The sequence below is a fragment of the Megalops cyprinoides genome, chromosome 19 (assembly GCF_013368585.1).
Source record: "Megalops cyprinoides isolate fMegCyp1 chromosome 19, fMegCyp1.pri, whole genome shotgun sequence".
In the NCBI taxonomy this organism is placed as follows: domain Eukaryota; kingdom Metazoa; phylum Chordata; class Actinopteri; order Elopiformes; family Megalopidae; genus Megalops; species Megalops cyprinoides.
In genome coordinates this window covers 11,500,051-11,521,542 of record NC_050601.1, presented here as the reverse complement: position 1 = coordinate 11,521,542, position 21,492 = coordinate 11,500,051, and the positions used below count along the sequence as shown (strand labels likewise).

At 40.6% G+C, this 21,492-nt stretch overlaps 3 protein-coding genes across 4 annotated transcripts; 2 read left to right on the top strand and 1 right to left on the bottom strand.

The window, feature by feature from the left end:
* Positions 1-333: 333 nt before the first annotated feature.
* Positions 334-4,557, top strand: LOC118794374. Its single transcript, XM_036552620.1, has 7 exons — positions 334-771; positions 1,395-1,665; positions 2,249-2,477; positions 2,709-2,813; positions 3,228-3,295; positions 3,414-3,668; positions 3,943-4,557. Exons 1-7 carry the CDS (start codon positions 452-454, stop codon positions 3,982-3,984), a joined length of 1,290 nt encoding a protein of 429 aa, XP_036408513.1. The 5' UTR covers positions 334-451; the 3' UTR covers positions 3,985-4,557.
* A 5,105-nt stretch (positions 4,558-9,662) lies between these two features.
* On the top strand, positions 9,663-19,873 carry unc119.2 (unc-119 lipid binding chaperone B homolog 2). 2 transcript variants are annotated; one of them, XM_036552637.1, is made up of 7 exons: positions 13,277-13,339; positions 14,240-14,275; positions 14,693-14,983; positions 16,396-16,509; positions 18,541-18,631; positions 18,970-19,142; positions 19,511-19,873. In XM_036552637.1, exons 3-7 carry the CDS (start codon positions 14,752-14,754, stop codon positions 19,633-19,635), a joined length of 735 nt encoding a protein of 244 aa, XP_036408530.1. In that variant the 5' UTR covers positions 13,277-13,339; positions 14,240-14,275; positions 14,693-14,751; the 3' UTR covers positions 19,636-19,873. The 2 variants fall into 2 exon arrangements, with proteins under 2 accessions (XP_036408531.1, XP_036408530.1); XM_036552638.1 differs by lacking the exons at positions 13,277-13,339; positions 14,240-14,275 and adding an exon at positions 9,663-9,687.
* On the bottom strand, positions 10,817-13,152 carry si:ch73-248e21.5. Its single transcript, XM_036552619.1, has 2 exons — positions 13,080-13,152; positions 10,817-12,294 (listed from the first exon to the last, which is right to left on the bottom strand). The coding sequence occupies exons 1-2, from the start codon at positions 13,098-13,100 to the stop codon at positions 10,900-10,902; spliced, it is 1,416 nt and encodes a 471-aa protein (XP_036408512.1). The 5' UTR covers positions 13,101-13,152; the 3' UTR covers positions 10,817-10,899.
* Positions 19,874-21,492: the final 1,619 nt, after the last annotated feature.

The following is a 21,492-nucleotide window of genomic DNA, read 5'->3' as shown; positions in this document are numbered from 1 at the left end:
TGGGACCCAGAGAGGCAGTGTGCTGTGAAATGCTTATGACTCTTTTACACGGAGAGAGAGGAATTTAAAGTAAGGTCTGAGGCACGAAGAATGCCTAAAATGTGGATGGACTGGAATCTCCATCAGTGTATTCCACAAACGACATTGTTCGCATCTGTTTAGTTTTGGGTGATCTCCACTCTACAGAAGGGAACGGTATTTTCTTAAATTCCATCAGTTCTATGGTGACATTAAGCCACCACTATATAGAACTGCGTATGCAACAAGTTCTTCATTCTTCCTGTATGATGTATGTACGTATTTATGCCTGTGTGGGTGTCACTAGAAAGCACAGCCAATGAGTATACTGACTTAATCTTGTGTATTCAAGCTGCTTTGTTTACCTTACACATTCTGCAGTGTTCCCAAAACTGTCACTGGATGTTAAATAAAGGTACTGAGTCTAATCAAAATGACTTCCTCTGATCTTGTTGTATCATTGCAACATGCTGCTTTTGTATGTCCCTCTCATAAGAGTTTCAATGTCCCCTTTGTCCTCTTTAATGTCCCCTTTGTCCTCTTTAATGTCTCCTTTGTCCTCAACAGCAATGCCTGTCGGGGCAGTTCGCCATCCCCGTGTCCTCCGTCTCCTACCCCCTCTGTCTCCCTCACGGAGATCAAGGCGGATACGCGTTTGGTGCTGGGAGCTTTCCTCCGGCACAGTCTATCTCTCCCTGAAGCTCAGCGTCCAGGGAGAGTGGGGGGCGCATACAAGGACCCTAACAAGTTCAGGTAATGGCTGCCTAACCCTCCTTCCCATGCTTCCCATGTCTCCTCTCTCCATTGCGTTGTCTTCCGTCCTCCCTTCAGACTGTCCTCTCCTTTTCCCTGCCTCCCTCTTTTGTGTATTGGTCATTGTGTTCATGTGTGTGTTGGTTTTGCCTTCTGTTTCTCCTCATTTTGTGCCCCTGTGCATGTCTCTACCTGCATCTGAGTATTAGGGGAGCGTTTGATTATTTCACTGTGTCTCTCTGTCAATCTTTAATTTTACTGCTGCTTGTTCAATTAATGAACAGTAGCCTTATTGGGGCAGTAGTGAAGCATAGTTGTAAGGAGTAGGACTCATAACCAAAAGGTTGCCGGTTTGATTCCCTGCTGGGGCACTGCTATAGTAGTGGGCAGGTACTTAACGCAGAATTGCCTCAGTAAATATCTAGCTGTATAAATGGATAACGTAAAATATTGTAACCTATGTGAGTCACTTTGGATAAGAGTGTCTACTAAATGGCAATAATATAATGTTTAATGCAAATGTGATGTCTGCTATTAATACAGATATATATTTTCCTTTTCAGTCTTTGTGCCCTCATCGTTCCTTTTTTTCTTCTCTTTCATCCTCTCTCCCTTTGGTGCAGTGCAAGTACAAAGGCAGGGCAAAGGAAGGCAAAAGATGGCGAGGACTCTGTGGATGAGCACACCAGCACAGTGGAGATGAAACACAGCTTTAAAGACCTAGTGAAGAAACATCTGAAACCCCGGCCCTCTGGGTCACGACATTCACAGAAAGACACGCTGAAGACAGACAGCAGTCTCAGCCAAACACAAACTGACTCAGCTGACTCTGTGGATGAGGGCACCCAGCCAGCCAGGCTACCTGGGAAACCCAACATCATTGGTCGCATACAAGTGAATACTTACACATAATCATCAAATGTTTTGTGGTTGCTGTGTAATATGCGATAAATCATATAGTGGTTACACCAGTGTTCATACATTTGTACAAGACTGTCTTGAGATATTATGATGCTGATTATTTTTAATTATCAAAACAATTACTGTGGGTAAATGCTCAAAGTGTATTGTGACTTCCCTAATGTGAAGTAGCTCAGCCTGTTTAATCCTTTTGAGTATGACACTAGTCCACAACAAGATCATTTCCTTGGTCTATTTCTGCAAAACTGTGGCCAGCAGATTATAACCTTTGACATTTCAGGTCAGTCGGCAGACCTTCTTAACAACCTGGTGTAACGTGGCACTCTAACCCCACAGTTACTGTCTTGGTGTTATTTTAATCTGTGTGATGTGGCTGTTTAAGGTAATGTCACAATTTCAGGCATTAGTGTTTGGGGTATTTATGAATTATACTGTTATTTGTTGTAGGTATAATTAAATAACCAGTATGGTTTTCACTCATTTTCTTTCTTATTCTTTTACCTGTAGGTGTAGTAGTGTATTTTACAATATAGTGTTGTTTTCATTACAATTTCAGGCAGAGAGCATGTCTCCTTACTCTTCAACTTCTGAGGAAGGGAGTGAGGGTGAGGAGGAAAAAAAGAAGAAGAAGAAAAAGAAGAAGAAGTCTCCCTTTTCCACCCTTGTCCATAGGTTAAAATTATCCAAGAAGGAGTCAGAAAATAAGCAGGACTCCCATTCCAAGAGACCCACTTCACTGTCAATTGGTGACAGGAAAGATACTGTGGAGTCAGTCATCTCACCAGGTAAGACATAGACACGGAGTTAAAAGAAAGGGTTTGTGTGTGTGCGTGAGTGTGTGTGTGTGTTCCCTTTACTGTCTGCCCAGGTAATTTGTTTACTTGAATCAAGGTGTCAAACCTCTCTCTCTCTCTCTCTCTCTCTCTCTCTCTCTCTCTCTCTCTCTCTCTCTCTCTCTCTGCATCTCCCACTCATTTTCTCGTCTGTTCTCTCTCGTAACATTCCCCTGCCTCTAGGGCACCCTCCCGCGTTCTATGAAGAAGTGGCAGAGACTCTGGACAAAATAGCTCAGAAGCACAGTGTGAAGAGGCGAGACCCCTCCCCAGCCCATTTGCCTGATGGTGAAAGCTGCTCTTCATTTCATACAGTCATGTGAAGCATTGTGCTATTCACTGTGGTATTGTATTTTTTTTGGTTAATGCCACAGTATAAAGGTCCTAATTGAACCTTCTTTTTGCAAATTTAGTAACACCTGCTGTGAGGGTACTATTGCACTACAGTCTACAGTTTTTTTCATCTGTGTGTTTTGGATTTTAGCCTTGGTATTAAAAGGAATACTAAAAAGAAACACTAAAAGAAAGTGAGGAATTGTGACAAGTGATACTGTATATGTGTATTACAGCGTCACAGACCGGATATATATATCACAATATTACCATATAATATATAATACCATGCGTTATCAGCACATATAAAAATTTAGGTTTATTACAGACACGTTTCCAAGTAAATTGGTTTTGTTTCTTCATCCAAAGACAAAGAAGCCTTGGTGCAACAGCTGGTGCAAGTTTTATCCATGCAGGGAGATGCCATCAACAAAAAGGTATTCTAAAACTCCACAGTTTCAAAATACCTTTTAGTTTCAGCCACATTCTGTTGCCCACTCTGGGTGGTGAGTGTCCACATGGTTTGAATTGTGTCCTCCACTCCATTTCCCACAGATCCAATCCAGTCCCTTTTTGCGATCCTCTTTGACCCGCCTCTCCTACCCTTCCTTCGTCAAGTTGGTCAATTCGTTTGCCAGTCAGAGTGAGGCCCCGGTTCCCGTCCCTGCCAGTCCTACATTGTCGCGTGTCATCATGACGATGGAGGTGTCACGACGTGTCATCACAGCCACGGGGACTCAGAGGATTCGGGGTTTTGCAGAGCGGTACATGGAAAACTTTGCCCCCTGGGTGAAGAGCAAGGGGGGATGGGTAAGTTCAGTATTTGCTTCCATATTGTGTGTTCCTTGTCCTTATATTGTACCTCTAATCTTTTTCGTATGTCACCCTTTACTTTTTTCTGTTCCTTTTGTCTTTTCATATGCATTTGTGTGTCTCTTTTATTTATCTCTCTCTCTCTCTCTCTCTCTCTCTCTCTCTCTCTGTCTGAGTCACATACGCCGGAGGGTGCAGGAATATTTTTGGGGTTGTTTCTCTCTGTGACTGCTGCATTGACTGCCTCATTGACCAGTTTTCTCCTTTGCAGGAAAATATCGTCCAATTAGACGAGGTTTTGGAATGTGATTGACAGTTCAGAATATGAAGGTACAGTATTAAGGAATGCATCACCAAAGATTTTCTACAGTGCAAGATGTCAAACTCTGCTTGCTTTACATGGCAAGATTCTGTTGCTGCCACAGAATGTTCCAGCATCAGAAATCTTTTATTCCTCAGTACCATGAATACAAACCAGAACCACACTATTCCAACTACAGTATGTAGTATACTTAATTAACTGCACAGATATTCTACAGTATGTGTGGAGAAGACTGTCAGCTGCGTGTGTTTCACATTCAAAGTTTGTCTCCACCATTGCTGAAGTTGTCTTAGTGATCTTATTTTCTCATTAGAGATGTTATCATATTAATAAGGGGTGGGCTAAAATAAGACATCCATAGTTAGCTTAAAAATACAGACAGCTTTATGAATGTGCATGTGGAAACATCAGGGCTATGCTGCATCATAGTCACTTGTTGGGGACACAGGAGACATGAGTAAACTTGAACAGCTGTTATCTTCAAAACTCATGACGTTCTTACACTTCCTGAATATAGAGAAGTGGATGTAGGCTGGCTCAGCTGTGTGACATAGGGTTATTTGAAAACGTGAACTGTCAATACAATGAATATTAATGAATGACCTAACAGTCCACCCAAACTGTCTTCAGTCATCAGAGAGCTGAGGGTTGAAATTGCATGTTAACATGTTGACATAACAAGGTAATTATTTTCATCTAATGTTCACAATAATGGTTGACAAAAATGTATGACCCAAAGTATTGTATTTTTAGTATACTTTGAAAAGACATGATTGCACAGGGTCTATGCATTTTTTTCCAAAGCAGTCAAAAATTCTTGTTTTGGCCCCTACACCACTCTCAACGGCCCTGTAATGATGATATTAGACCAGGTCATGTGATCACTCACTGAAACCTAAGGGGTTTAAGGGATAATTGGCACAGACATATCCATTGGCATACTGTGCATCGTATCTACCTCCTTTGTACTAGGATTTTGTTAATAAATAAAATACAATACATGCTTTTCCTGGCTGTAGCTTTATTACTACTGAATAACACATTGTTCTTTTTCAGTTATAATTTTTAAAACATTAATCTGAACAAAAAATCTGAATGAAACTTTCCCTTTTTTATCTGTAGAACTTTTTTACTTTGGATGTGCAATGCTTTTTTTCCCCCCATCTTTTTCCCAATTTGGAATGCCCAGTTTTGTAATTAAGCTGCCCATCGCTGCGTCCCTGCACTTGACAGTCCTGGAGGGTGCAGACAGACACTTGTTCTTCTCCTCATGTCCCCATGCCAAGCTGGCACAGACGTGAGTCAGAGGACAGTGCAGCTTGACACATGACAGCACTTCTACTATATATCAATCCCCAAAAGGTCATAATTGTGACCTCTTACTTCCCAGTTTCTCAGTCACACACTCTCTCAGTCCAGGTATTTATCAGCACATAGTGTCTGGCAGTTTATGAACATTGAGAAAACCAAGGCTGAAATCCAAAATGCATAGATAGAGTCTACCTAACAGTTTTCAAACTGAGGGAGCACCGTGTTAACCCTACCGTACTGACCTCTACATTATAGTGAGAAGTTGTAGACAGTATCATTTTCATTTGCTTTCAAAATAATTAAAACCCATTTAGGTGTTCTTCAAAGGAGGAACCAACACGCTCACTTGTATGAACCTCAGAAAAATGGTACATAACCTTTGATGAAGTCTCTGACACTGTTTGCGTACGCTAGGCATGGACACAAGGTGGAGCCACACCGTACGTAGGACAGCTGTCCACATGAGGACAAGCTCAACAACCATGCACACTGGGGGCAGAAGTGTTGTGTAGTGGCAACAAGCAGGGTTCATAACCCAAAGGTTGTTGGTTTGATTCCTGGATAGGGCACTGCTGTTGTATCATTGAGCAACCAATCTTGCCAAACTGAATAGAAAACATATGAAAATTGTAAGCTCCCTCTGGTTAAGAGTGTCTGCTTAGCAAATGTAATGTAATACATGTCTTGTGACTGTGGGAGGAATCTGCAATAGGATGTTTATTTTATCTAAAAATTTTATTTAAGAATTACAGTGAAAAAAATCTGTAATTGAAAAATTAAAATGAAAGCTTAACCCTAAATGATAAATGATGCACCTAAATGGTATTGTAAAAAGACCCGCTCAAGGGATATCAACTTAAAATACACAATTTTTCAGCATAAAAGAAATACATTTAAAAAAACATGAACATACATACTATTCTGTGTAGGCTGTTGCTTCAAACAAAGCTACATCTCAGTAGTAATAATGGCATAAAATATTTTCTTGAAATATACAATAACATTTAAGAAGTATGGCCCTCACACAGTGGTCAAATGACTAATAAAAACAGCAGGGGAAATAACGAAATACAACTGGAAAAAGTAAAATTAGTCAAAGCAAAAAAAACTTATCTGCTTTTCTGTGAACCAACTTCAAATTCAAACAAAGTTTTGGAAAAAAAAACCAAAAAAAAAACCACTGTGGCACTGCATAATGCAAGAATCCCAGCCTGCAGAATCAATCAGTTCATTTTGAGCGCAGTTGCCTGTGAACATCATGCATCCTCTGTTCCTCACACAGTGGATGTCACGCAGAAAGATATGTCTGCCCCATTCTCCACTGCCCCATTCTGCTTGGGAGCCATCTTAGAGAGGGAGGAGGCATTGTCCTCCATATCCTCATCTATGTACCACATAGGTGCTTGCTCCTCCCATTTCATTGCCTCCTTTGTCCCTGGACTTCCTACGCCTGCAAATGGGAATTCACCCTCCTCCTCTGCCATGAAAGTGCTGAGCAGCGCCGTCTGCTCATCTTCCTTTTTCTTTACCCCCTCCACCTCCCCTCCTTCCTCGGCTCCTTTGTCCCCTTCCTTCTCTCCATCCAGAATTACAGGACCCACCCAGGCATCCACGTCCTTGCCTTTCTTCTTGGTCGACGTCCTACTCATTTTGCTCCCAAAGTCTTCTGCTCTCCTTTTCCTCCGTCTTCTGACACACGCAACTGCGGCAAAGACCAGGAAACAGCAACCTATCACGGTGCCCACAATGGCGCCCCATAGGTCATTTACTGTTGCTAGACCAGCAGCTTTGGCTGAGGCTACAGAAGGTGTATGTGTGGTCCCTGAAGGCAAAAGGACTGCCTGAGTGGTCAGAGTAGTTTTGGAATCAAACGATTTTGCAGTGGGACTTTCTTGAGGAGGTGCATTATCAGGAGAATTTGCAAAAACAAATGATTTTGTGGTAGAACTTTCTAAAGTAGATGCCTCATTAGGAGTAGTTTTGAAATCAAACGATTTTGCAGTGGTACTTTCTAGAGGAGGTGCATTATTAGGAGTAGTTTTGAAATCAAATGATTTTGCAGTAGGATTTTCTTGAGGAGGTGCATTATTAGGAGTAGTTTCAAAATCAAATGATTTTGCAGTAGGATTTTCTTGAGGAGGTGCATTATTAGGAGTAGTTTCAAAATCAAATGATTTTGTGGTAGAACTTTCTAAAGCAGATGCCTCATTAGGAGTAGTTTTGAAATCAAATGATTTTGCAGTGGGACTTTCTTGAGGAGGTGCATTATTAGGAGTAGTTTCAAAATCAAATGATTTTGCAGTAGGATTTTCTTGAGGAGGTGCATTATTAGGAGTATTTTCAAAATCAAATGGTTTTGCAGTAGGATTTTCTTGAGGAGGTGCATTATCGGGAGTATTTGCAAAAACAAATGATTTTGTGGTAGAACTTTCTAAAGCAGATGCCTCACTAGGAGTAGCTTTGAAATCAAATGATTTTGCAGTAGAACTTGCTTGAAGAAGTGCATTATCAGGAGTATTTTCAAAATCAAATGTTTTTGCAGTAGAACTGTCTAAAGCAGGTGCCTCATCAGGTTGAAGAGTAGATATTGTAGGCACAGAATATAAATCTGTATGTTTTTCATCATTTGTGTCTGTCCACGTGCTTGGATGACTACCAGCTGGGATCTCTCCAAGGAGCAGGGGGAAACAGAGGAGGAGGTTCAAAGTACTTAACACAAGTCCTGGCATGAACATGCTGGATTTCCTAAACAGAGCACAAAAGCCAGCTCTGGGCAGGATGATGATGTTTCTGATGGTCTGGAAGATGATTTCGGCTGACAGATTTTGATTCTTCTGATTTCTTGTTGGCTTTTTTTACTGTAAATTGAGAGAATTTTCAGGCTTCATTAGGTAATGTTTTCAATGGAAACCAGTTACAAAATGTTCCTTCCTAAAGAGACAGATGAACCTACAGTAGATCTTTGAAAATTACATTTTACAGCCTGGCATTGTTGATATACAGCCAGGTTCTCTGGTTTTGGAGTTGATCCCTGTGACTATGACTAACTGATTTTATGTTTTTGTTTATCATTGTACAATGTTGTGAAATGAAACACTCCTTCATATGTATTTATGTCTGAAGGACCCACATATTAACATTCATGCCTGGTTGAGGTGGGCACATATGTTTGTTTATACTTCATGCTCATGTTTCTGAGATTTCTTTGCAGCTCTTCTTCCTACATTTTTGGGTTCTGTTGATTCAATGTACTCTCCTCTTTTCACCTGCAGTTCTAGTAGAGTTCAACAGCAAAATTGACCTGTGGTGTTTTTTCTCTCTGTTCCTCTCCTTGCTGCAGTGATAAGCTGCTGTGGTGAACTCATATGCACACACCCAGGAAAGTCACACCCATTCTCTTCCTTTCTCAACCTGGTCAAACAGTTACTTCTCTCTTTTTTTACTTTGTCATCTATTTTGAGAAGAGAGTGATTTCAGCAATAGGTTGAACTACAATTTTTGCGATCAGTGGAAAATTAGTCCAGCTCACATTGTCAAACCTCCACAGACAGTCCACTACACTGATGATGTAACTGCTTACCACAGGTAAAGTTGTCGTACATGACTGAAATAATTGGTAAATTGAGGTGTATTGTACTTTCATTTATTTTCATGCAGTAATGCAGTTATCTTACTTCTATTTTCAAGATACAATTAAAAAATGTCAAGAGTAGTGGAAAAAAATAGTAATATATGTGTAACACTGATGAGAAATGACCCAATCATTTCCCATATAAGCAATGTTGCACTACCTTCATCAGAACTGCAGTGAAATGTCTCACTCTTTGCAACAGAAACAGTGTAGTTATAGATGGTCAATATTCACAAGTAGTAAGAGTTCCATCTGTCTCTCTTCCCAAACCTGTTTCCTCCATCTGATTCCACATATTAACCACTTTCTTTCACAAATTCCATATTCAACATACACATTTTCACATTAAACGCCATTATTGAATAGACTAGCGTATCCCACAAATTGATTTGATCAACAATGAACAAATGATTTCCCTTACCTTCATGTCTCTGCCATAAAAAGATTGAATGAAAAGGTATTAATGTAAAACCAATAGTTTGATTATACTACAGGAACTTAAAAAGGTGTTTTCTCACACATCTACTGGTCTTTTCTTTGTCTCATTCTTTCTGCCCCTCTCCGCTTCTCCCTCTCTCTCTTACTCTTACACACACTCTCCTTGCTTTTTATGTATATCTGTGTGCCTGTCCGTTGGTTGTAGCAACTGCGAGGAAGAGATAGGAGGGTGGAGTTAATGCAAAAAACAAAAATCTCTCTCGTAATTTTTTTTCACACCATGAAGAAAGAGAAGTTGGTCAGTCAAAAACAAGGTATTTGTGAAAGTGACGTAACTTGTGAGTGCTTGTGGTGTATGTGTGTATGAATGTGGGGAGGCACAATGAAAGTAAAGACGAGTTAGATTAATATGAGACTCAGTTCTTGGCAACACTATGCCAGTTGTATCTTTATATGCCATTTTACATGGTAAGTCGTTTCGCTTTCAGTTTCCTTTAGATAAACCAAATAATTATGCAGGGAATGTGTGCAAGAGCATAAGTGTGCATGCACATTTATGTTTGTACAGTCATGCTTGTGTGTGTATGTTAGTTGGAGTGTCAGAGCAAAGACACCTGCAACTGAGGGTTGCAGTGTGTTTGTACGTTTATGTTCGAGTGTGTGTCTGTGCACGTTACATGCTTTTGAGTGTTTCATATCCACTGAGAGCCTGTGAAAAGCGTGCCGTTGACCTGAAGACACAGATAACACCTCTCCCGCTACTCTCTATGCCAGTGCATTTTATGCTCAGTGTATACCACCTCCTCCCCTTCCTTAGCAACTACAATGGCTTAACTCTTAATATCTGTATTTCATCTTTGATTGTTTCTTCTTTTCCACGTGCTCTGTTGTTCTGTTGTTCTGTTTACTGCTTTGTGTCTCCCTGTATGTTTTGTGATATGTATTTTTTTATGTATGTTTTGCCGGTAAGTTCTTCCTTAACCTCAGGAAGAAACACGTGCTTTTTCCCCCTGTCTCTCCCATAGCCATCTCTACATGTGCGCACGCACTCACACTCACACACACACACGCACACGCACACGCACACGCACACGCACACACACACACACACACACACACACACACACACACTTCCTGCTCCCCCACACAGCCCCCCTCAATACATTAACACATATGTTATATTAAGAAATATATATCAGCCTGTCATTTTGAACGGCCTATTATTGTGTACTGTACAGTGACATCCTGTTAGTATGCAGATATAAACTGTATTAACCCCCTCACTACTTTAGACAGCATTGTCACAAGTTAATTTAGTAAGTGCATGAATAGTGCAGGTAAACATGTTTGAAATAAATACAGAAACAACGGTTTACCCAAATGGTTAAGGTTTACAATTTTTATTTTACAAAAAAATGTATTAATAAAAGCATATGTGGCAATGCCTGTACAAAGTAAGGCACATGGGAATTCCTGAGCTAAACTAAGAACATTAACACTTTTTTCCTGTTTCTCCTTTTCATCTGTCATGGTTGTTCATGCTCTTCGCCCTGTTTTACTCTCGCATACCAAAACTCAGTTAGTTGTTCAACCGTCACCTTGGGCTGTATCCAGAAACTCTCAGTCTCTCTCATCCCACCTCTTTCATTGCCTCTCATTCTTTCTTTCCCTCCATTCCTTCGGTCCCTCCATTCATTTCCCCTTTGGTTTACCAGACCAGACGATGCACCGTTTGCATACCAGAACTCCACTCTGTCCTGCACGGTCCCGATGGGTGCAACCCAAAGGCTCTCCACTTGGCTCTCCGCTGCTTCCACCACCCTTCGCTCCCTCCTGGTTCTCTCCATCTTTCGATGGAAAGAGAGCCGCACCCACAAGTAGACAGTTATCCCACAGAAGATCGAAGCAGTCACACCTAGCGCCCACAGAGTGATGAAACAGACCAGTCTAGTGGATCGAGACGATGATCTGATTTCTTTATTTTCACAATTAGGCTGGGAGGTATGAGGGAATGTGTTGTTGTTGAGTGCATGTGAGTCTGTACTGTTATCTGCTTGCGTGATTTGTTGCGTGGGTTCACTGATGCCACGTTCCAGCTCTTTGGTTGTGAGCCTGTACAGTATGATTGTGTGATCATTTGTATCAGTGTTAATGCGTGAACCTGTGCTTGTGTGAATGCTTGAGTCATCGCGTGTGTTTCCATCGTCTCTTTCTGTGTCTGTCAGAAAACTTGTGTGCAAGGTTGTGGTGCTGTAATCTCCGCTGATTATGTCTTCATTCACCTTCAAATATGAAGGTGTAACTGTGTCATTGCTGAAATCAATGTCTTCAGTGTGTGGAGACGTTGTAGAGGTAGAGGCATCGTTCCATACTGTTGTTTGATTTACAGTAGCTGCCTCTCTTTCTTCTAAACTTTTCACAGTGTCGCTGTGCCACTGGTTAGCTGCCGTACTGCTGTCAGTTGTAAGCTCTGTGTTATATCTGTTGCTTGATGTGATCTTAAAAATGAAGCTTTGTGTTTTCCCAATTCGTGAGTCACTTAGAGTTGCGTTCCGGTTGTTCTTTTGTTCTTCTGTTCTTCCACTTGCAACTGTTGTGATTATGTAACCACTTCCCGGAGTTGTGATGCCAGTGTAGAAATCTGGGGCTATTTTTCTGTCAAATCCATGGGATCCGTATCCAGCTGTGTTCCCTGTCCTCTCGCTAGTTCCTGTTGCGTGTGTGGGTGTGGTTGAATAGTGATCTGTTGTCACATATGGCACTTTTAGCAGATTTCTCACAACATCAGTTGTGAGGCTTTGTGCCGTTGTGGCCTCTTTCAGGTCGTATTGGGCCTCTGTTGTGTAGTTGTAGACTGGAACGGAGACAGCAGGGAAGTGAGGGAGGCACACGAAGAGCAACCATACCATCATCCTCATTATCTGTGAGTAAGAGAGAAAAGGAGGATTACTAAAAAGGCATAGCAGTATTTAAACTGAGTGCTGCTACACATTGCGGTGTGCCCTGAATCCATCCTAATCTGAACCTCAGCCTCCCTGAGTGTGGCTCCAAATGGAGATACTCCAGCACCATGGAGAGAGCTCACCTCCCGTGGGCTAAAGCACCAAGGTGAGCTGCCCATACAGGCAGCACATCTTCCACTAGTGAAACATCACAGACACCTGTAGGTGGTCACAGGGCTATAAAGGGATCTGCATAACCAGACTTCCTAGCTCCCCAAGACTTTAGGTGAGGGCTGGAGGTGTCAGCTACAGTCTGGGCTTGTTGAACGCTTAAAACCATTATAGGAAGCTTTATTTGTGTTATGTTTGTTGTTTTCAGTAGCGCCATCTAGTGGCTCACCGTGTTTATGTTGACAAGTAAAACTGGAAGAAATCTAGTGCTACACCCCAGCCGTTATTCTATTTCCTAAACACTACATCTACATTACTGCTGAGCACAGTCTCAGCATTTCTGAATATAACACTATGATTAAAGAATTGAAATATATATTAGGATCCAGGATCCACATTTTCTTTTTTAGGTTATTCTCCGTAATATTCACCTCTTGAACGCCTTGTTCTGTTCACTGCTGAATGTCATCCTGGTAAAATACTTTGAGTTTGTTGCTGAGTGAATATTATCTATATCAATAGTTCCACTGGCCCGTGTCTACCCTCAACGTGTTCCGTAACACGAAATTAAGCTAAATAAAACACAAACGTACCTGATTGTTGTACTCTCTCATGTTGACGGCTCTTCTGGTTTCTCCATAGTTTCCTTTTCTTGCTTAATCATCACACCCTGCTGCCTTCTGGGAAATTAGAAACCGCCAGTAACCGCCCGAGTTGACATGCTGAAATCACATTTTGTGCTATGGCAACAAGAGGCAAGTGTGCATGTGAAAGAACAAGACAGGATGTGGTGGATGGCCCTCCCACCTTCCTTCTCACTGCAAAGTGTGTAAGAGCAGATCAAAACTTCGAGGTGATTCAATTGTCACTTGACAAGGCAGAGCTTTTAAGAGTGCCACAGGGGGTGAAACAGGGGGTTTAATTGTAAATGCCACGTGTTAATATGAGCAGTGTCCAGGCTCAATAACACTGATACAAAAACAGACTAAACATAAATAAAACAGAGAACAGTGAGCCTTTTAAATCTAGAGAGACGTGTCATCAATGCTAGGTCCTTCCATGGAAGGAGTGGTGCGTGACATCGAAATCTTGAGCATGAAATGGAAGGCTCACTGGAATCACAATTTAAACACAGTGAGCCCTGGGGGCCTTAATGAAGACCTAAATTTGTGCCTTCTTGTTTGGAGTATTGTCTAGTTTTGTCAACTGAATTGTTGGATGGTTCTATTCTAAATGTCTACACCTCTCTGGCACTATGATATGATTTGCCACAACAGTGTCTTGATGTGTCCATGCCATGACTATATCTAGGGTGTATATAGTTTTGTGATCTCTTTGGTGTTTTTCTCCTTCACTCATTTGTTATTATTGTATTTAGTAGGCACACATTGCACTAATTTACAAATACATTTAAAAATACATGTTTAACAGGGTGCACTTTTTAGTACTTTAATATATCAGCCATTATACATTGATGCCATAAGTAGCAGTAACAATTGTTTTACTGTGATATAGTATTGAATCCAAAATAGCTGAATCCACCTAATTGGAAGGTGTGTTCACTTCATTAACCACTTATTTGGGTGCATTTTTTACACAACTAATTTCAGTCTAATGAGTGTGACTCTGAGTTCTCCTACTCTTTACTAGCATTGCCTTGAGGAAGTTGTGTTGTGTTGATTTTTTCTCAGTTTTTGAATCATGTTCTTTTTTGATTTCGCATGTGGCTCCTGTACCCTCTTCCTTGGTACAGATAAGGAAGCGAGAAATGACACGAGGAAATGACACAGTGACAAAGACATTGCAGCAACCCTAGTGATAGGGGTGTTATCTCATATAATCTCAGTCCCATAGAGAAATAATTTTTAAAAAAACACCTTGTGCATTGTATTGTTTACTGTCTGTAGTGCCCACTCAGTGTGAATACTGTGCACTAATCTCTCCCTTTGGTTAATCTCTCTATGTGTTTTGTTCCATATGTGTTACCGTAGCCCCTGTGTCTGTGTTTAATTAGGGATTTACTCAGATTAGCTCTATCTGATTCATTTAATCTGGGTGAGTCACAAGGGAGAGTGTGAGAGTCGGTGAGGTGAGGGTACTTACAGTGCAGCGCAATACAGTAGAGTATGTATATGATTGCTGTAACGGACAATACAGTCCGCTGGCATTAAGAGAGAGAGGGTCAACTTGTTTCTCTTGATTTTAGTGAGCCTTGGATAAAGGAACAAGTGAATTACATACAGACCAACCAAGAGAGAATGACAAATGGCGAATGTGCGGGAGACCGAGAGAGGCAGCGACGATGAGGGAGAAATGTCAGCTGAGGGAGAGACAGAAAGAGATATGGAAAGCGAGAGAGGGCAGATAGGAGACCAGGGTATGGAGGATTGGAATGGATTCATCTCTGGAGACGACGTCATTGGTTTGGTGGAGGCTTTGGACAGTGGCGACGAAATCACCCCAAATTATGTCCTGAGACTGAACTCCTACACAGATGGTGAGTTCACACTGATGTTTAAAATGGCAGAACAAGGTACAGCAATAGCTGTGTGTTACAGAATGGTATCGTCTGGTGACATATTTTCTCAAGTCTTCATGAGAACCCCCGAATATCTTGTCCGTGTTCCATTCCAAAATTGTATCAATTATTATCAATTAATTAAATTTGTCAATTAATATTTTGGCAAAAGTTATTTAATTGCAGCTGCTGTTGTAACTCCTCCATCAGAGTTAGTTGTGTCGCCCTCACTGAGGAGAAAATCCCCTTAAGCACTGAACACCACACACAATTCCCCTGATTGAGGAGGAGATTTGAAGCACAACAGGGGCACTATCATCTCTGATGGGACAGTCTAAAATGGAGGATTAGGCATGCAAATACATCAAACCACATTACCAATTCAATTACAATTTCTGTTAGAAAAAAATACACTCATGGGGGTTTTAGGAAGAAGATAGTCTTATCTTTTATCAAGTTCATGCTACACTAAAAATGAGGACATATGGAATGCCAAAACAATATGCCAGAGCACAAAAGGTCATTTGGATTCAAATAAAATGGATTGTCCTATGACAAGATTAAGAACGTGTTCAAATTTTGGCACCAAGAGTGTGGCTTTTAGGGAGACTACAAAATATATTTGTTATGTTGAGCAATTTATTACATTCACAGCATCTTACAGGGGTTAGAGAGATACATATTTTCATATACAATGATCAAGGTGACTTAAAGGACAGAACAAATGTAAATATCCCCATAAAAGTCTCTGGAGATACCTTAAGGGAAAAACGGATGCCTGCCAGCATGACATCAATGGTGTGGACACTTGTGAATTGTGAGGACTTTGTGAATGAATTTGGTCTCACTTTACATCAAGTGACCCTACTATCATTTAACATTTTTTTGTGTGTGGTTACATTTAAACATATGTTTGTTTTTATTGCCTGCAGCTTTTGGTTTCGTTTTTTTAAAAAGTAGAAATGGCATGCCCATTAAGTTAATTCAGAACTTTTTTTCACCTTGATGCAAGACTCATTCATGTTGTCTTTTTGTGTGGTTCATCAAGATCCCTCATCATTCACAAATAATCTAACAAATAAAAAAGATAAGAATCCATTTCAATATTTGGCAGGATCAGCAAAAATCACCTTTATCTTTTGTTTTATGTAACCTAAAATACATTTAGTGCAGGTTCAACAGGACAGTAATATTTGGTGTGCAAGCATCATCATGGAGTACGACACTGATGCTGTTGCCATCACTACACTTCTTAAAAGGTGCAGCACAGATATATTACAGACTACATGGACATAATGGACCTGCAACACATTGAAGATATAATAAATAATGTGCAGTGATGTATATTTCTTGTGTTTTAATCCTGTGTGTGGATTTTGTTTGTGTTGCAGAATATCTGTGCTTGCCAGAAGACAACATCTACAACATCTCCTTCTCTCGTTTCAAGATCCGAGACTTGGAGTCTGGAGCCATCCTAATAGATATCAAAAAACATGGTCCAACAGGTTTGTGTGTGTGTGTGTGTGTGTGTGTGTGTGTATGTGTGTGTGTACATGAAATGTAAGGTTCCCGTGTTTTAACTCAGAACAAAGTGGACATTGTTGCCAAGGTGAAACCACGCAGATTCACTTATCTTTAAATGATCAGCATGGTTCATCCTTTTCACTGATCCTACAGTATCAGCCAATCCACATATTTTAAATATCAGTAAATCTTCACAGCACTGGTCTAAAATAGCCCACACTGGGCATCTTCAATGGTAGGCAGCTAGCATCCGCTCAGCAACGTGTTATGTTCCACCTAAGCACAGTTTAACTACCTAACTAACAAGCTAGCTGGACATTCCACTTTTAAACCAACACAAGGGGTTGTCCAGTTGTCAGTAGAAGGCACAAGAGCTTTAGGGAATGTGGCTGTTATCCAATCTGATTGCAAACCTTGACAAAGGTTTCAGATGCTAACTAAGTCACACACTTTAGCGAAACTTCACGGGCCCTCTGAGAGTCAGATGTGGTGGTTCTGTGGTAAACACTTATAACGTTCTCCCCTGCTGTGGCCATGGTAGCAGAGCCCTGACATGTGTCTCCAGTACAGTATCAGCTAAAGCACGTGGGCCCACTCACTCAGGCTCAGAAAGGTGCAATGCATGCTGGTCCACCCCTACATTGCTGCCAGTAAATACATGCATTGCTGCTCACTCTGAAGCAGTCCGTAGATTATTTTCTGCCACCAGTTTGAAATAAACACATTATGCTTCCCACAAAGTCTTACAGTATCATCGATGTTTGCTCTGTTGTGTAACCCTTTGTATAGGTGCTGTCTAAGATTCTCATTTTTAACCAGCGACAGCTAAACTGTTAAGGCTGTCCCACTGACATTATTTGTTAAGACCTGGTAGACTTTACAGACTCTTGGTATGAACGGTTAGGCAGGTGGGTAACCTATTACCTCCCAACAGTGGCCTGGTTTGTCATGGTTAACCCTAGTGGGTATGAAGAGTGCAAAACTGAGTTTAAAACAGTACTTCATTTTCAACTGATGAACTCTAGGTCTAGTATTACAATTTGGAAATGTTTGACATATACAGCTTCAAAGCTGTTAGAGGATATAATATTTCTTTCTTCTGTTGGAAAATCCTAACAGATTTCAAAGTTTTTGGCATGTTCCACACTCAACATCATAGCTAGAGTTTAGATGGTTAGTTACTATCTAACTGAAGAAGTGTATGACTGCCCTCTACTGGGCATGTAACAATAATGAGACATTATCCGGTTATCATAGTGTAATTCATTTACTCAGAGGTGCATATTTAAGGAGTCCGGGCTGAGAGGTTACCTGACAAATATCCTGACATTTTTGATGGTTAGCAAAGAATGCCAATTAAAATAAGGCTCATTCATTAGCAGTCGAGTCCTTTTTGCTTCATTGCCTCTGATAGCAGGAGTTTACTTAATTAGCCTTAAATGCAATCATATTCACCTTAAGGGAAAATGTGAAGTTAAAACCAATCCTCAATTTCTTTGTTATAATCTTTGTTATAAAAAATAATTCCATGTAATACATTCTCTTTGTTATAACTGTAATTAGTTCATGAGAGGTTCAAAAAGGGACTTTAATGCTACAGCACACACAATAAACTAACAGGAGCCAGTGCTAAAGGGCAGTACTTATCTAAACTGGAAGGCTCTTTAACTATGAAAACTAATCAAAAGACAGTTTATCTCAACTGTGAATTTAAATTCAAGGTAAAAATTCAAGGTACTTCAAGTTCTGAAATGCTAGGTATTTTTCCACAATGGTCAGTGTTGCATTGAAGAACTGTTACCTGTCATCATGGTGCTTTTGGGCAACATATATTGCTTTATAATTTCAAATCCATTTTGTGCATTTATTTTTGAAAAATGGTGGAATTTGTGAATTGTGATTCACACAGAGTGATGTATATACCCTACAGTAATGCAGTGTCTTGTCAGTTCGTGGCATGCGCATATTGAAACACAACATATTCCTCTCTTCCTTTTTTTTTCCTTTCACAGAAATTAAAGATATGATAGACTTAAATGCAGGAAGATTCATTCAATACCACTTTGCCCCTGTATTTCTGACTCTGAGGGAGATTGGAGCCACGTAAGTCCCGGAATTCTCTGTGTCTGTCCATATCCTACTACTGCCTGTAAACTACTGCAGTCTATGAGCTCATGCTATGCTGTAGTAATGCATAGTGCAGTGGGAAACACTTAAGATTGATGAGATTCATCCCCATGTTTAACTTTAGTTGACTGGTACCATTGACTAGGTGGGAATTTGAATGACCAGTTTTTATAAGGGATACTAATTTATGTTGGCAGATCAGCAGCTTCTTGGACAGTGTTGATGAAGTTAAATGTATCTGCATCAGTGTTTGGTGTCTGACTGTTGACTGTGTGTGTGTTGCAGTAGAGTGACATTGTCTTTTTCCCTCCCAGGCTGGAGTTCACTGTGGGCAGCAAGGCTGTGAACAGATTTAGGTTGATCGAGAGACATTACTTCCGAGACCGACTTCTCAAAACTTTCGACTTTGAGATTGGCTTCTGTATCCCATACAGCAGGAACACCTGTGAGCACATTTACTCATTACCTGAGCTGGAGCCGGAAACAGGTGTGTGTTTTTTTATTAATATGAGATCACAAGCATTGAAACTTGCGGGTTTAACTCATGATTGAATAATATATGTCTGTTCTGTTCCTGTGCTGCTTTCACCTAGCCAGCCCAGCAAGCTAGGTATATAGCATAAGAAGTTTTTATACAGTACTTCAGCTTGGCCACTGATGCCTCCATTGGTTTAGAAATTGCCATTACTTGTTATCAAATCTCACAGCGAAAATCATACCTGATTTTGTAATCAACATTTTTTTTCGTCTTTCAACCTCTCCCTGTTGTCTCTTTCCCTGTTCCCCCTCTTCCTCTTTCCCCTGTTTCTTTTGCCTTTCTCTCCACCCTGCCTTGCCGATCCCCAAAAATCTCAGTGGAAGAGATGATTGCAAACCCGTACGAGACCAAGTCGGACAGCTTTTACTTCGCCAACAACAAGCTCATCATGCACCACAAAGCCGAGTACTCCTTCAACGACACAGAGGGGCACAGGGAATGACAGGCCACAGAACTGTACCGCCGTAACACTGATACGCTACTGGGCAGAATGGGGTAGTGCAAGCAGACTCACAGGAGATCCCCAAACATTAATACTTACACAGCACACTGCAAGACAAAATAAAAACACAGTAGGATGGTATTTTACAATTGGGGAGATAAGCAGAGAATGACTGTACGCATGAGCTAAAGGGTTGATGGTGTTTATTTTGTTTGTTATGTGTTTTAACGCTATCACAAAAGCCCACAGTGCACTATTGCTTATAGTAATAAAGGCAATTTAAATAAATGCAACTCTTTATGTGTCCTTTATTTTGTCCTTTACTTTGTCTTAGTCCCTAGCATGTTTCTTCTCAGTTAGGTCTAAGGGATTGCTGACCAATGTTGCTGCAGCCAGCTACTTAAAATAACAAAGCTATATTTTGACATAAATTGTCTAAATGCACCATTACATATATTGTTGCATTTGCAATAGCTGTGTTGTATTTTTTATTGTTACTCAGTGAGATTGTAACAATCAATATATATTCAGACAGTAGACATGAACATTGATATATGTGCACTTAATCATATTATATTTTGTGTGCACAGATTGATCTTCTCAGTTCATGTGTGGTCACAAATTTTAGAAATGCAATTTACAAGCGTACTATTGTAATGAATTCCTCCGGTTCCATGATAAAAAAAACAGATGTTCACTGTTAGGTTTTTCCAGATTTTCTCCCCTTGCCCTCTCTCTCTCCAAAGAAAGTCACATTGATGTCATTAGTGAGGTGAGGCTTATTTACTCTTAATGGCAAGGAGAATATGCATGGTCTGCTTCCTTGAAAATATTTTTAGTGAAGCTATTAACTCAACCTGTGCTTCTTTTTAAAATTAATTATGCATGTTCCCTGCTTTATATCACTGATATTAGGTTCAACTCGCAGTGACATTCTTTGCACTCACACGCATGTGAGGAACATGCTTTTTTTGCGGGTCATGAGACACACAGATCATGAGTCACACAGCACAGTGTAGTTGTGTGGGCGCTACACAGCTGATGTCATGTGAAGTAACATGTAGGCGCCTGATGAACGGCGGTGATCAGTGAGACAAGCAACCCCTGCCAACATACCCACTCCTATCCCCGTTGGAAACAAGCCAATTCGTGGGCCACTGTGGGCCCCTGGTCATCCTTACCTGATGGCATGGCTAGGATGGAGCTGTAGAGCTCAGATTGCGCTCAAGGCAAGTGTCTCCTCCACAGAACTTCTTGGGAGCCCATATTCTGCTGCTTAGAATATGCTTGGAGACTGAAAGTGTATGTAAGCTCTGTAAGTGACAATATTGTCATGGCTCACCACAATATGACACCCTATGAGTTACATTGGACCTCAGATAAAATCTGCCCTCCGTGTATCTTTATTTTAATTAAGGATTAGAATTTAGTAAATTTAGTAAATCCAAATCCAAAATTAATTTGGTATATCTAAAATGGTGCTTCCGGGTCACAGAGTAAATCCAAAGAGTCGATTCTTCAGGATGGCAAAATTAGTGCACAGAAAAAAAGAAATCATAATAAGTCACAATCAAACTCATAGGAAACTTGTAACAGCCTACCTTCATTTTAAAACTTCATTGACTATTTAAGGCTTTTCTTTCATACCACTCCTCATTTCTTCCACCTCTCAATCTGTCTCATAACTTCATCATAAACATCCTCTGGCTATTTTTATTCACACAATGCTATACTTATTTTTCATTCGTGGTAGGTGGGTGGGTAGGAGGGGGGGGGGGATTTCCTCTGCAATACTTTTATCACAGGGAGTGTGAAATGGCTGACCAGAAGCTCCAACCAACATGGATGCGAGATTTG

Bases quoted from the DNA above. Each gene is read 5' to 3' on its own strand.
- LOC118794374 (XM_036552620.1), top strand. From the start codon at position 452: ATGACTTCCTCTGATCTTGTTGTATCATTGCAACATGCTGCTTTTGTA. The intron at 2,814-3,227 runs GTGAAAGCTGCT...CTTCATCCAAAG, and splicing joins CCCAGCCCATTTGCCTGATG to ACAAAGAAGCCTTGGTGCAA. The intron at 3,296-3,413 runs GTATTCTAAAAC...CATTTCCCACAG, and splicing joins GAGATGCCATCAACAAAAAG to ATCCAATCCAGTCCCTTTTT.
- unc119.2 (XM_036552638.1), top strand. From the start codon at position 14,752: ATGGCGAATGTGCGGGAGACCGAGAGAGGCAGCGACGATGAGGGAGAA. The intron at 16,510-18,540 runs GTTTGTGTGTGT...TTCCTTTCACAG, and splicing joins CAAAAAACATGGTCCAACAG to AAATTAAAGATATGATAGAC. The intron at 18,632-18,969 runs GTAAGTCCCGGA...TTTCCCTCCCAG, and splicing joins CTGAGGGAGATTGGAGCCAC to GCTGGAGTTCACTGTGGGCA.
- si:ch73-248e21.5 (XM_036552619.1), bottom strand. From the start codon at position 13,100: ATGAGAGAGTACAACAATCAG. The intron at 12,295-13,079 runs GTACGTTTGTGT...TCTTACTCACAG, and splicing joins TGAGAGAGTACAACAATCAG to ATAATGAGGATGATGGTATG.